We start from the raw sequence: 14,548 nt of genomic DNA, 5'->3' as shown, positions 1-14,548 counted from the left end.
TGTGTAGCAATTTAAGGAGCATCTTCGCAGCCCCTGTCATATGAGTGACCGCTAGAGAGGAGGATAGTTGACATCATTCATCATCTCTCATAGATATGTAGGTTTTTAGGAATATATAATCTCCCTACGTAACACATCTTTTTTATATGCGTAGTTTTTTATTTGACTAGTCTTTGCACATCAATCTTCGCACGACGATGGAACCTTCTTTTCTTACGAAAAATTATGGGATTGTGTTTTCTATTCTTCCATTGCACATATGATGCTGCCCTAGATTTCCCAACAGAACGAAGCCATTAAGTGTGGCCCAAGATCGCCACCCGTGTGGCATCCATCCTCGCACCACCATCCCTCTCACCCCCTCCAGTGTCATCGTTGACTCGCCAAGTGCTCATAGGAAGCGGACCCCACTCTTCTCCAGCCCTGTTGTAATCCCATTGATTTGGGCCTCTGTCAACGTGTACTAGCTCTTGAAGCAAACGTACATCAGCCATAGCAGACACACCTCCTCCGTCGAGGAGCATTTGTCACCAAACATAGTTAAGGATGGAAATGACGAATGAATAAAAGATGACATATGGAATGCCGAGATCAGTGGCAAAATAGTAGGTCCAATTGATGAAAAAGTTGGAGAGGAGGGTGAAGGGAGGACAGGTGAGGCAATGAGACCAGGAGATGATGCCAGGGCGGAGGAAGGAGAGGGCATGGATGAGAGCGGTAATAGAGTTGTCATGGGAAAGGTGGTGGACGTGCTCAACGTCGGGTCAAGGGTGGAGAAGGAGAAGGGAAGAATGAGGAGGGAGACGAAAGAGATAGTAGCGATGAAGTGGTTGAGGAGGCGGAGGGCGACGATCGCTTAACCTTAGGGACCAAGGGGTAGGGGGAGGGGTCAACATTGTCGTCCACCACCGAACGTTAAAATTATCTTTTTACCTTTTTATTTTCATGTTTTATCGATAAAATCTAATATTGTTAGGATAAATGGACATAATTATTCCACTTCCATAATTATATCACTGTAACTTTTTAAAATATAAAGATGAAAATACTAAAGATAATAACATAGTTAACCTATATTTGTAAATTAAGACATATTTTCTCAACATAAATTTAAAATATTTTCTCAACATTTGTGAAGAAGTCCAAGTCGATGAACACAATTCTCGATATAGGTGATTTCTAAGCTGGTATTATTTTCATATCAAAATTAGGTAATCAAAAGGCAAAAAGGGTTAGTATGTGTTTAAGGATATTAAATTAGTGTCTACTTGCAAACCGTCTATATCAAGTCAAAATTTACTCACATGAGCTAAACTAATTGTGAACGGTGGATGTGGATTGTATGACACCTTTCTCTTCCAAAGCTCATGCATGTGAACAATGTGGATAAGATTTCTTCGTGGACTTCATGAGGTTGACCTACTCCATTTCTATCCATTCCAATTTAAGATTCTAATTGCTAGACTTTAATTGTGGATTAGACAAAAAAGAATTTTTTTTTATATACATATCCTTATAAAGTGTAGAAATAGCATATATATATATATATATATATATATATATATATATATATATATATCTAATGATTAACTTTAGATAATAATATAAATTAACTAATGGTTAACTTGGGAATACCTATAATTTTAACTATTTGTTAGGGCAAAATTGAAGTGATTGATATGTCGATGTTACTTGTCAACTAGTTGACTCTATTATGACCAACACGATCGAGCTATTGGTTTAACAAATCGACTCTACATAATCGACACATGAGTTTCACGAGAAATATGTATTGGCCTCATATAACTAAGATATCATTTCTACAAAGAGGACATGTTAGCTCCATGTAGCCAACCAATGGGCTTCATGTGATTGACACGACGGAGTACTTCGTTAATAATGTATTATCACTTCAACATCTTATTGACCATCTTTAAAGAAAAATTAATTGGATGATGCTCAATTAATACCATATAAAAGATAATTATATAATCCCATATTCAGGCTGATGGTAGTTATGATCGAACTTCACACTCCCATTAATATATAAACTACATAATAAATGAGTGTAAATAATTCGAAACACCCATTATAAAAGGGGGTGCACAAACATGTCGTAAGAGATTGAACATCCGATGTCGACCCAGCTTCAAAAGGGCATTGTCAGGAGTACCCTAACATAGTTTTACAAGATTCATACATTCGTGAAAGGAACTAGATTAGCTCCAAATCAACTTATGGATAATCAAAATCTACCCTAACACTATAATACATATATGTATATTTATCGTTACAAAGTTTATAAATATTATATATATAAATATATATAAATAAAAATAATTAATAAGGCTTAATATCAATATATAAGATTCAATCTGACCCAACCCGATCCGAATCGTAATTTGGTGGATAATTTTGTCCAAGACAAGAAAAACAAATATGTATATAATTTCATGAACCAGAGGGTGTTTTCTGAAATATTGTTGATCAAGAAGCGACGGAGTCCTGTCTGGATTTGGGGCAGCCAACAAAAGAGAAGGGCCAAAAGGGTGAGAGAGAGAGGGAGAGAGAGAGAGAGAGAGAGAGAGAGGGTTGGGGAGGAGAGAGTGATAAGGCGAGCTGAAGGAGCGGAGGCGAACGGGAGCATTACGCCCTCCAAGAAACCTTACCTCCTTCCTGATCCGAAGCTCAAACTCGCTGCATAAATCGCTTCTCGATCGGCCGCGCCTTCCCCTTTCCTCACCCGCCCCCTTTCAGAGGGAAACAATTCAGGTTGGTTCTCCTATAAGCCGCGATTCGCGTGGCGTTTATCGGTTTCTGCTCGATCGGTGTTCCGTAATCTGATGGTTTTGTTGTGTTTGCTGTGGATTTGTCGGTCGATGGAAGAAAATTTCTTCGGTTCTTGGTGTATTCAGCCTCGGCGTGTGCCGTTTCTTTGTTGGTGATGAATTGTGTATTAAATCAACAGTAGGAATTACTGATCGTACATGTCATGGACAGTCCATGGATGTGCATCCTTAGTTCTAGAAAATGTATGGCTTCTGTAATAGTCATCTGCTCGATCAAGATTTGTTTTAGGGTTTCGCATCTGATGTGGAATAATTGTCTGTGTAATCGTGGGCAGTAAGTTTCCGTGCATGAGAAGTAGATCCAAGTGTTCTGGAAGCGATTGATGTGAGGCTAGGATTTCTCTTCACATTTTCTGAGTATTTCCTTTTTTGTAGCTTGCAAGTGTCTTCAGTATGATACATCTTGTTACTTGAGTCCAAGATGTGATATCAGTACACTCCACCATCTTTAAACAGACAGAAACACTTAAAACATGAAGCATGTGAATCAAGAAGTCTGACTGATTAGAGGCTCACAGAACCGAGATTTGAAATTTTGTGATGGAAACTAAGCTAAGCTTTTCTCATTTATTGTGAGTAGACTAAAATCTTGTGCATCTGTTGCTTAAGTTTCTTAAATTTTAATTTTTAAGTGTATTTCAGGTAGAACTTGGTATACGCTGACAGAAGCTAAACCCTAGCTAATGTCTATACATGGTTGCATCAACCGGGTTATGAATGACAGCGGAGAAGATGAGGAGGGACCTATTACTTTTAAGAGGTCAAACCCTTCATCGAAACAAGTTCGGTCGAGCTCCGATTCAAGGAAGACAGCTCCTCAGAAGCATGATGGTTTGTGTCTTGAATCTAGTCAAATTGCTTATGACTCTCGATTGCAAAATAATCAAATGTTTCTTACAGCAAAGGCGACAATTGAGAAGCCTTTTGTTTCAAGCTCAAGTTCACATTCTTCAATACCTGCCCTGACAAAACATTCTTCCAATTGTAAATCAACAACCAGTCATGTAAAACCACAACATCAAGATGAATCAATTGCTGAAGTTCAGAATTCAGATGATTCGGATGATGATAAACCATTGAGCCATAGACTCAATTCAGCTTCTGTGGCAGTTCAGAAGAAATTTTTTATGGACTCTGAAAAGATACACAAGCATTCTTCAGATCATTATTTTGCAAAAAATAACACAAATAAGATGATCGTGGACAAGCCAATCATTAGAAATGAGGAATCTAATGATTCTGATGACAATAAACCATTGAGCTCCAAGATTTCTTCTATAGCAGCGTGCAGTACAGGTGGCCCCTCACATGTTGTGAAGTTACCTCAATCTGCGAAACCCACTTCACATCCATCTATGAAAGTGAATTCAAACATCAAGGAAGATTCAGATGATTCAGAAGATGAAAAACCACTTATCTCTAGGTTTCAGTCGAAGGTCTTTGGTGGTTCATCTGTGAAAAATCCAGACTCATATCAGAAGTCTCTGTCTCCAAAGTTGAAGTTTAATGCTTCTAGCAAGAAGGAAGCCAGCAAAGAAATTAGGCCCCCCAAAGGTGGTCCAAAGCGTTCTCTAGGTGATACTAAGACTTCAGATTCTTCATCAATTAAGAAAGTAAAGGTTTCTGAAACCTCTTTTCTTGTGAAAGTTAAAAATGAAGTTGCTGTAAAGAAAGAGGTAAAAGAAGATGATAATGATCACATACCGATTGCACAAAGAATGAAAAAGTCAGTCTCTTCTAACAGCACATCAATGACCAAGAATTTGTTAAAAAAGACTTCATCATTCAAGAAAGATAGCAAGCAAATGAAGAAGAAAATGAAGGATTCTAAATTTTCAAAGACCTTGAAGGTGCCTCCTGGATCTGGTGGGGGCCAGAAATGGACTACCTTGGAGCACAATGGTGTTATTTTCCCCCCTCCATACAAGCCTCACGGGGTTAAAATGCTCTATAATGGACAGCCAGTTGATTTGACTCCTGAACAAGAGGAGGTTAGGTTTAACAGATGTTTGCATTACTTGTATAATTCTAGCATTTGTTCTCGTCTTTCATTTTTTTCTGCTACTTTCAGAATAGACCAGTAGCCTTTAAATTTGATGACTTACAAATTTAAAACTTTTTTCTTTGACTTCTGAATCTCTCTGGTTGCAGGTTGCAACAATGTTTGCTGTTATGAAGGACACAGAGTATGCCACCAAAAAACAATTTATTGAGAACTTCATGTATGATTGGCGGCAAATACTTGGTAAAAACCACATCATTAAGAAATTTGAGCTCTGTGACTTCACTCCAATCTATGAGTGGCATCTAAGGGAGAAGGAAAAGAAGAAGCAGATGAGTGGAGAGGTAAAATAGCACTGCAATCATTCATGTACTCTGTTGTGATTTGTTGAAATAAATGCTGATATACGTGTTCGGATATCTTGGGGTGAATCACCTATGCCCATAATGATGTGCCAGTTAAATTATTCAGTTGCATAAAATTGTTGTCAGAAACTGGAAAGGATTATTACTTATGAACTGAACTTTATCTTTCTGCCGATGGACTTCACATTCTGAAGCAATACTGTTTCAAATTTTGATTCACAATTACTACATAGCAAATGCATATGATAGTTGTAAGTGGACTCACGTGTTCTTAGGAACTATTATTATTTATAATCTTAGATTTATTTATGATAGGAACATTGTGTGGCACATGGACCATTTTGTGGTCATTGCTATAGTTTAGAAAAAATTGATATTTTGGGATAGACTCACTTGTCATTAATTGATTTTGCTTCTTGAATGTGGCATTTTCTTTTCATCTCCTGTTTCAAATTTATCATATCATCATACTCAGTAGGAGTCGCTGATTTTATACCTATGCTTCTGATGCAGGAGAAGAAGGCCTTGAAAGAAGAAAAAATGAAGCAAGAAGAGAAATACATGTGGGCTATTGTTGATGGTGTGAAAGAGAAGGTTAATTCTAAGTTCTGACTTCAAATTTATTTTTCTTATTAGTGTCTTGATTTTATTTGCAATGTGAAGCTAATAGCTAACATGGCCTGTGATGTATAGTCTGTAATTGAATCGATAGGGAATGCTGTTAAAATTTTCAAAACTTAATTTGCTTTCAGAATTTTTAGCTTTGGCTTAAATGTTACTATTTCTTATTGTTTTGGCAGTAATGAACATATGCATGTAATTTTGTCTCAAATCTAGAGCTTATGAGTTCTTTGTGTTATAGACATTTTTCATCAGGCTTTAAACATGCTATTTACTGCCAAGTGGGTGCTTCGTTGTAAGACACTGAATGCCAGAAGTCTTTGTTACCAAAAAGTTTCTCAACAAAAAAGTCTTTCGTTGAGTTGTTATTTTGAACATCTCTTTGTTGTTTCGGTAATCAATTAACTCATACATAGTGCAAGATATCTTTCTTCATCAATGCTACCACCATATGATATGCTTTCACCTTAGGTTAGTCTGACTTTTGGTATTGTACCTTTGTTATGGTGATGCGTATTGTAAAATTTTGGTGCCAAATCCTTGTCTTTAATTTATTATGCTGAGAACTAACAAGTAGGTCTGTTTTAGGTTGGGAATTTCAGAGTTGAACCACCAGGACTGTTTCGAGGCCGAGGAGAGCACCCAAAGGTTCATTTCTCATCATTATTATGTTGGAATTTGATTGTTGTTAGCTGCTTGGCAGCATTAATTCATATATCAAAATTATCCTGTCATTTTTTCTTGTGCTGAAATACTGTTGTTTGATGTAACTTTAGATGGGAAAACTGAAAAAGAGAATTCGGCCAAGAGATATTACAATTAATATTGGAAAAAATGCACCGATACCAGAATGTCCAATACCTGGTGAGAGGTAATGCAACCTGACAGGACAAAGGTTGGAGTGTGGTAGTCACTAGACTAGTTCAGGCTTGTTAGTAAAAATTGTGAAAATAGACTGAAATTAGTAATTGGCATACAAATGTCAGCATTTGAGTTACCTTTTTCAGGTGGAAAGAAGTGAAGCATGATAACACTGTTACATGGCTGGCATTTTGGAATGATCCCATAAATCCAAAAGAGTTCAAGTATGTCTTTTTGGCGGCAAGCAGTTCATTGAAAGGGCAAAGTGACAAAGAGAAATATGAGAAAGCCAGACGGTTGACGGTAATATTGCTTGTTCTTTGATTCAGAAGTGATAGCATGTTTGAATTGTGACCAGTATATGTTGCTTCTTAGGCCACACATGGAGAAAGGTTAGGTTTTGTTGATAATCATCGTTCATTGGTTTGTAATATGCCATTTGTTTTGCAGGATTGTATACAAAATATTCGTGCAAACTATACAAGGGATTTTTCCAATAAAGATCCAACGAAGAGGCAAATAGCAGTAGCCACATACCTTATTGATAAACTAGCACTTAGGGCTGGAAATGAAAAGGTGCTTATTCAGTGATAAATTTCCATGGTTTCATCCTACATTTATTCTGCACTGTGGTTTATATATATACTGCTAGTTTCTAAGTCTTCCCTATTTCCCAATTATATCAATTATCAGGTTAACTTGCAAGTTGTGGTGCTCGAAACTAGACTACTTAATATAAATCTTTTACCCCTTAACATATGAATGTTAATTGCAATGCAAATTTTGTTAACAAGTTGTGTTGATAATTAGGTAGATTAGTTTCGTGATTACTGGAATACTACCTGACAATTGAATGACCGAGGAAGCTAGTAACTCTGATTTTGCACTATAGACATAATGGTTGGGACATGTGAACATGATCTCCAAGTTTATGTTGAAGTGTTCCTGTTTGTTGTTACCTCAGTCTATTGAGTAGTCACTTCTTTTGATCAAGTAGCTTTATTGCACATTGCAGTTTGGGTGAATGTCTGATTTCGTGTTAATGATTCTGATTAATCTTTTCTCCTTCTTATATTTGATATTGTCAGGGTAACTTTGTTAGCCTGTTTTAAATATACATGCTTGTACCCTCGTACAATTCTATGCTCTGGTTTTCTTCTGCTGTGCCTTGTAGACTTCCTCTAACCATGATATATTTATGTTGAATGAACTGTGTCATAGTTCTTTGTTCACCTATAGCTGGAGCATTAAATTTCTAGTAGAACTATGCCAGAAACACCCATCCTCCAAAATTCAGGAGGATTGGACTTGAAGATCCTTAAAGCAAAGATCAAAATATTGCTGCTGTATATTGTTGCAGCTAATGAAATCTTCACATCAGGGTTGCATACAAACATAATCTTGTACATACATATAACACATAAAACATAGACACATGTTTATGTATATACATATATACATGCTTAGTTCATGTGTACATGATGCCATGGTTTAAAATGCCTATTGTTTTGCCTTATGAATCTATCTACAGGATGATGATGAGGCTGATACTGTTGGTTGCTGCACTTTAAAGGTGGAGAATGTTGAGTTGGTCCCTCCCAATATGTTAAAGGTAGAATGCCTAGAATTAGACACTTCTATTGATTCATTCCTTGAATGGTTTTAACTTTTTAATTTCTCCAGTTCGACTTCCTAGGTAAAGATTCTATTCGATATTTGAACACCGTTGAGGTTGAATTGCCTGTCTATAAAGCGATTGGAGAATTCCAAACTGGTGAGAGGTGACTACTTATTTTTCAGTTCATTTAATCTCTCTGTAACCAATATGTTTAGCACTAACTGTACGTCTAATTTATTAGCTAAAAAGAGTGGTGGAGGTAGAAAGGGTAAGGGTGATGATCTCTTTGACTTGCTGGACACGAGCAAACTCAATGCACATTTGAAGGAACTCATGCCTGGTCTCACTGCCAAAGTCTTCCGTACATACAATGCTTCTATTACGTTGGATGATATAGTAAGCATGAAGCTGATGTTTGTTCTTCTTTTGCTAAGTTTCTATTACCTTAGATGATATAGTAACCATGAAGTTGATGTTTGTACTTTTCATTAGCAAGACCTGCTTTGTTTTCTTGGTCCATGTTGACTGTAAGTTGTACTTCCATTTTCAAGTTCTGAAGAATGATGCTTATGCGGTGGTGTGCCTTCACAAACATAAATTTTAACTTGATTTACCAACTTGATACTGTATCTTCTGTGAAGATTTAATCTTTATAACCACTCATTGTGAATTTAAGTTTAAAGCCAGATCAAACTACTTCCAGGTGATGCTACATCACTGCAGATACAAAATATGGACATGTTTATTTTGATACTTCATTTGACAATGTCATCACTGTATTTATAATCCTACTGCCTAGTGAAAAATAGCTATGGAGCTTTTACTTTGTCTGAACTGATTTTTCCATGATATGACAGTTGAATGAAGAAACCAAGGATGGCACACTTCCTGAAAAAATTGCTGTATATCAGCATGCCAACAAAGAGGTAAAATCAGCAACTTGTTGTATCCATTCAACTGTTGTTGCAGCTGAGTCATGATCATTGTTGCTGTATTCTTTTACAATACAGGTTGCAATTATATGTAATCACCAGTGCAGTGTCTCAAAGTCCCATGAAAGTCAGATGTCAAGGTTGAATGAGAAGATAAATGACCTAAAGGTTTTTTGTTTCTCTAATTTCTGTATATTGTTCCCTTGTTGATTTCTTTATGTAGTTTTATCCATGGTTTGCTTTACTGGTCCATATCGGTATATCAATCGGCTGTTGGTATGGTACGCACCAAGCTATACCGACACATAGGACATAGGAGCGTACCAACGTACCACTCGTACTCGTCCGCTATCGGGCTGGTACATACCGTTCGTGCCGAACGGTATGATATGGTACGACAAACCTTGGTTTTATCATGAAACACAATTGTTTTATTTATGTGCTGCAAACAGGCCCAGAGAGACGAGTTGAATATGGATTTGAATAGGGCTAGGAAAGGGAAACCTCCACTTAAAGATAAAGAAGGGAAGACGAAGAAGAACTTGTCCCCTGATGTGTAATAAACTTATCCTGAATAATCTTCAGTTCAAAATTTCTTTTGAGATGTCTATGATCTGATGCATTTCAAATTACAGGATAGAAAAGAAGCTTGTGCAGGTTGATGCAAAGATAGAGAAAATGGAGTTGGATAAAAGAATAAAAGAGGATCTCAAGACAGTTGCACTAGGGACATCAAAGATTAACTACCTTGATCCTAGAATATCAGTTGCATGGTGCAAGCGCCATGAAGTACCCATCGAGAAGGTATCACATCTCCTGTTTCTCTTTCTGAAAAGTCTTGGTCTAAGCTTTTGAACTGAAGCATTTATGAAGTATATTCTTCATTATCAGCTTCTGCAGTATTATTATCAACTTGTGTCAATATTTTATCCCCTGAAAGCTCATTCATTAGATATCTAATTCGTGGCATGTTTTTGTTTCCAGATATTCAACAAGTCGCTGCTTGCAAAATTCGCCTGGGCAATGGATGTTGATCCCGACTTCAGATTCTAATGCATCATTCATTGGCATGATTAATTTCATTAAGAGAACAATTCCGAACCATTCAGTTGTTTAAATTAAAGGAAATTCCAATCCTGTTTCTAATTTCTCCAAAGCCTCATTGAAAAACCTTCAATAGAAACTTATATGTACCATGACACAAGTCAGTAGAGAACTTGAATTCTTGTTTCATTATGTACATTAAAATGTCCACATTATTGAGCTCTCAGTCCTTTAGTCCCTAAATTTGGAGCTAGGGTTGTTGTATTGACTTATATTAACTTTGATAATCTATCTTTGGCAACTTGAGTTTTATGCTTGATTTATTGGTCCACAGTTTTTTGTTACAATGTTCATCCCTTGGGATGCCAAGATTTGATTCTTTTGTTTCACCAAGTTTACTGATGCCACTTTAACTTGCACAACAGTAGGTGTATCATCTTGATTGGAGTTGTATTCCTACACAGAGCTATCGGATCTTTCAATCAAAATTTATTCACCCATATCTTTTATGTTTGCTTTCATGGGATGCAGGTGATTATGGAAGCCCTACTATAGAAGAGACCCTCTGCCACAGGTACTAAGATCCCTAATTCCTGAACCCCCAAGCTCACATCTCCTTTTGTATCTGCATCATTTCCTCTTCAGAGTACATCCGTGACCTTGCTTTATGCAGGTTTCTTATGCATTTTTTTTGTCATTTATGTACGTTCTGGATGCTTCCTCTATTTTGCAGGACTTAATTTGCAGTACTTTGGTCTATTCCACCGGGATAGTGGCAACATTAGCTTCTGTTCATCTGAGAGGTGTATTTTCCTTTATCGGGTAAGAAAAAACTAATGTCCAAAGAGCTTTACCAGACGGCTGATACTTGTGCAGCAGAACTTTTCTGATACTTCTTCACTGTTATCAGTTTAATCTCGGAATTACTTAGTCAAATCTCAGACAAAAAGCTAGGATTCTACTACAAACTTTAGCAATTAATCTTGAACTCACATAGTCCGACTTTGATTGTTCCATGGGCAAACCAAAACCATGCTGATCACTGTTGAACTCCATCAACTAAATCATGCTGATAAGATACTCAACACTGCAGTCCATAACAGACAAAACATGGTCAACTCTTCACATTGCTGGATCCAAGGCATGCCTCTTCTCTTAGGTCACTTCAGCCTACAATTCCTAGTTTCCTACAATTTGATCTACGCACACTACATACTGATACCAGGATCTTAGATATGTATTCTCCTTGAACAACACAACATGCAATAGACCAGTTATTTGTCTTTTTGATGCTTAGAATGGACCTAAACACAAGTAGCTCTGGGTTTCTTATTCTCTTTAGGATTGATAGGTAGGCCGGCTGTATTCCACAAATCCCGTTCCTCATCAATAAGCATGGTTTACGCAGGAAAACTCCATCATATATGCAACTGGGTCGAGCATAATTTCGTACTTTAATAGTCTTAATTACTTTTCTTATATATGTTTTATTTATTCGGGCATGGATTTGGCTAATCATGTGGAACTTTTGTTTACTGCCAATTCTGTACAGTCAATGACATGTGCAGTATCATAACATAGTGTTTGATAGTGAGTGAATTCAGTTTAGAAGGGTTTAAGCTAAACTAGGCTCCATTATGGGTCTCATTTTTTTTATCATTTCAGTTAATGATGATGACATGTGTTAGTGAAAAATGCTAATTAGTCCCTGCATGTAATGATGCCTCAGTTTTCTCCTTTGTTTTTTACTAGGAACAATTTGTGTCCATGCCACCTTGTTTAATGGAATAATGCCTAGTACACAAATCAAATCATATATATTTTAGATTTGTTATTTCCCATCTATATATATGTATATATATTCTTATAGGGCTTCCATTATCTTCATTCAGAAAATTAATGATTTGATTTAGCAAGACATCTTGCTCTTAATGCTTACTCTTTTTCTTTTATGCATAATAATCATTAGTACAATGCATGAAAAATCATCAATACAAATAGAAATCACTTTTCTTTGAATTTTTATTTGATTCCACCAACTTTGGACTTCATCATAAGACATCACTAGCACCTCAAAATTTTTCCACACCACGATGCCACTTTTCTATCCTTATAATAATTATAAAAATAAGCTGCAAAATTTTCAATTTCAATATGTTAAGCAATAGGTAGATGTGCTGTAGATCACTATGAAGGCTTTTTGTATGTTCATGAATCCATGTGGGTTCACTTGTTCTTATGCCCCTTTACCTAAGATAAATCTAACTGCTATGGTTCTATTACTCGAGAATCCAGACTCATGAATGCTCCAAGAGACAAAGGTATAGTTTTGGTCCTTTATGCCATTCCTTGCAGTCCACAGAATGGAAGTCCGGCGAAATTTGTGGGATTAGAGATCATGTGAGGAACATTAATATGCTTTTTTTGCAGTAACTTGTTGCTACAGCCACTTCACTATATATATTGAACCCCTCCATGGCTGCATGTCACACACCCAACTCCAAGCCTAGGCCTTCAGTGCAGTTTATCAGAAGATGGCCATGGCTGTCAAGGGAGAAAACCTTGTGGTCACGAAGCTAAAGCTCGAGAGGATGCTCAGCATGAAAGGTGGCAAGGGGGAGACCAGCTATCTGAAGAACTCACAAGCTCAAGTACTGATGACTTCTTCTTGCCCCGTGTTGTTCCTTGGAATCTTCTCTGCCTTTGTAAGATGAGACATCAACAATGGAGCTAGCTAAATATCTGTGCTTTTGTAGGCTCGCCATGCACGAGCCATGCTGCACTTCCTGGAAGCAACGCTGAGCGCGATGAAGCTTCCCTTGCTGGAGGACGGTGGCACGTTTGCCGTCGCAGACCTGGGCTGCTCATGCGGCACCAACACGCTCTTCCTCATGGGCATCATCGTCGAGCACGTATCGAAGATGTACGCTGCGCTCGGCCACGATTCCCCCGAGTTCCAGGTCTTCTTCTCCGACCTCCCCTGCAACGACTTCAATGTCCTCTTCCAGCTTCTCCCGCCACAGTTGAGCAGCAGTAGCCTGGAACAGTGCCTGGCGGCCGCCGAAGAGCAGCGGTCCTACTACGCCGCTGGCGTGCCCGGCTCGTTCTACGGCCGACTTTTTCCTTCTAGATCCATAAACGTCTTCAACTCCACCTTCTCCTTGCATTGGCTCTCTCAGGTATCATCAGCTCACCATGCTTTCGATCTGCTGTCGAACAATTGGAGTCCAAGGAGTCACCGCTATTTGGTGTCGCACTGCAACAGGTGCCCGAGCGGGTGACCGATAAGCGATCGCCGGCATACAACAGGGGGCGGGTCTTCGTCCATGGCGCGTCCGCGGACACTGCCGCTGCCTACAAGCAGCAGTTCCAGGCGGATCTCGCCAGCTTCCTGCGCGCCCGCGCCGTCGAGATGAAGGTTGGCGGCGTAATGTTCCTCGTTTGCCTCGGCCGGACATCCATCGACCCGGCCGACCAAGGCGGCGCAGGTTTCCTCTTCGGCGCTCACTTCCAAGACGCTTGGAACGACCTCGTCGAAGAGGCGAGCACTCACTCACACCGAGTTCACGTCTGCTTCAACCGTATCACACGCCACTGATCCGAACTTGTCATGTTTGTCGATCGCAGGGTCTACTGGAGAGCGAGAAGCGTGACAGCTTCAACATCCCCGTGTACGCCGCCTGCCTCAGGGAGTTCAAGGAGGTGGTGGAGGCCGAGGGCTCGTTCTCCATCAACAAGCTTCAGGTCGTCAAGGGAGGCAGCCCGCTGGTGGTCAACCACCCAGAGGACGCCAGCGAGGTCGGGCGAGCGCTCGCTAACAGCTGCCGGTCGGTGGCCGGCGTGCTCGTGGAGGCGCACATCGGCGAACGTCTGAGCGAGGAGCTGTTCGGGAGGCTGGAGCTCCGGGCGGCACGCCATGCGAGGGAGCTGATGGAGCAGATGCAGTTCTTCCACATCGTCGCCTCGCTCTCTCCCTCGATCCCATCTCATCCCGCGAGCTGACGCATTCCTGATGAGCCCGTTCATGCGATTCCTTCGATTCATGGAGTACGAGATGACCGTAGAAGCATTCATGCTGTAATCGGACATGCTCATCCAACTGAGCCTGTACATTCCAAAAGACTGAATAAGCTTAAAACATGGGTTTGAGCAAATGCCTGATGAACTAATCCACAATGCAGCGAGAGAATATTTCTGGTATTTTGAAACCGTACAGATATATATATATATATATATATATATATATATATATATAT

At 39.0% G+C, this 14,548-nt stretch overlaps 2 protein-coding genes across 6 annotated transcripts; both read left to right on the top strand.

Moving 5' to 3' along the window:
- Positions 1-2,522: 2,522 nt before the first annotated feature.
- On the top strand, positions 2,523-10,611 carry LOC135671948 (DNA topoisomerase 1 beta-like). 4 transcript variants are annotated; one of them, XM_065180389.1, is made up of 17 exons: positions 2,523-2,772; positions 3,492-3,680; positions 3,750-4,840; positions 5,001-5,195; positions 5,730-5,810; positions 6,426-6,485; positions 6,614-6,708; positions 6,845-7,001; positions 7,149-7,274; positions 8,230-8,310; positions 8,382-8,472; positions 8,558-8,712; positions 9,174-9,242; positions 9,327-9,416; positions 9,701-9,804; positions 9,884-10,052; positions 10,233-10,611. In XM_065180389.1, the coding sequence occupies exons 2-17, from the start codon at positions 3,533-3,535 to the stop codon at positions 10,299-10,301; spliced, it is 2,781 nt and encodes a 926-aa protein (XP_065036461.1). In that variant the 5' UTR covers positions 2,523-2,772; positions 3,492-3,532; the 3' UTR covers positions 10,302-10,611. The 4 variants fall into 4 exon arrangements, with proteins under 4 accessions (XP_065036461.1, XP_065036465.1, XP_065036469.1 ...); XM_065180393.1 differs by having other exon boundaries at positions 3,482-3,680; XM_065180397.1 differs by lacking the exons at positions 2,523-2,772; positions 3,492-3,680; positions 3,750-4,840; ... (5 more) ...; positions 7,149-7,274; positions 8,230-8,310 and having other exon boundaries at positions 8,382-8,479.
- A 116-nt stretch (positions 10,612-10,727) lies between these two features.
- LOC103995398 (indole-3-acetate O-methyltransferase 1-like) lies at positions 10,728-14,492 on the top strand. Of its 2 annotated transcripts, none has more exons than XM_065180406.1 (6): positions 10,728-10,866; positions 11,026-11,114; positions 12,723-12,943; positions 13,049-13,471; positions 13,558-13,833; positions 13,920-14,492. In XM_065180406.1, exons 3-6 carry the CDS (start codon positions 12,827-12,829, stop codon positions 14,292-14,294), a joined length of 1,191 nt encoding a protein of 396 aa, XP_065036478.1. In that variant the 5' UTR covers positions 10,728-10,866; positions 11,026-11,114; positions 12,723-12,826; the 3' UTR covers positions 14,295-14,492. The 2 variants fall into 2 exon arrangements, with proteins under 2 accessions (XP_065036478.1, XP_065036483.1); XM_065180411.1 differs by having other exon boundaries at positions 11,026-12,692; positions 12,803-12,943.
- Positions 14,493-14,548: the final 56 nt, after the last annotated feature.

Source organism: Musa acuminata, chromosome BXJ1-1 (genome assembly GCF_036884655.1).
Source record: "Musa acuminata AAA Group cultivar baxijiao chromosome BXJ1-1, Cavendish_Baxijiao_AAA, whole genome shotgun sequence".
Taxonomy (NCBI): Eukaryota; Viridiplantae; Streptophyta; class Magnoliopsida; order Zingiberales; family Musaceae; genus Musa; species Musa acuminata.
This window is presented reverse-complemented; position numbering and strand designations above follow the sequence as displayed.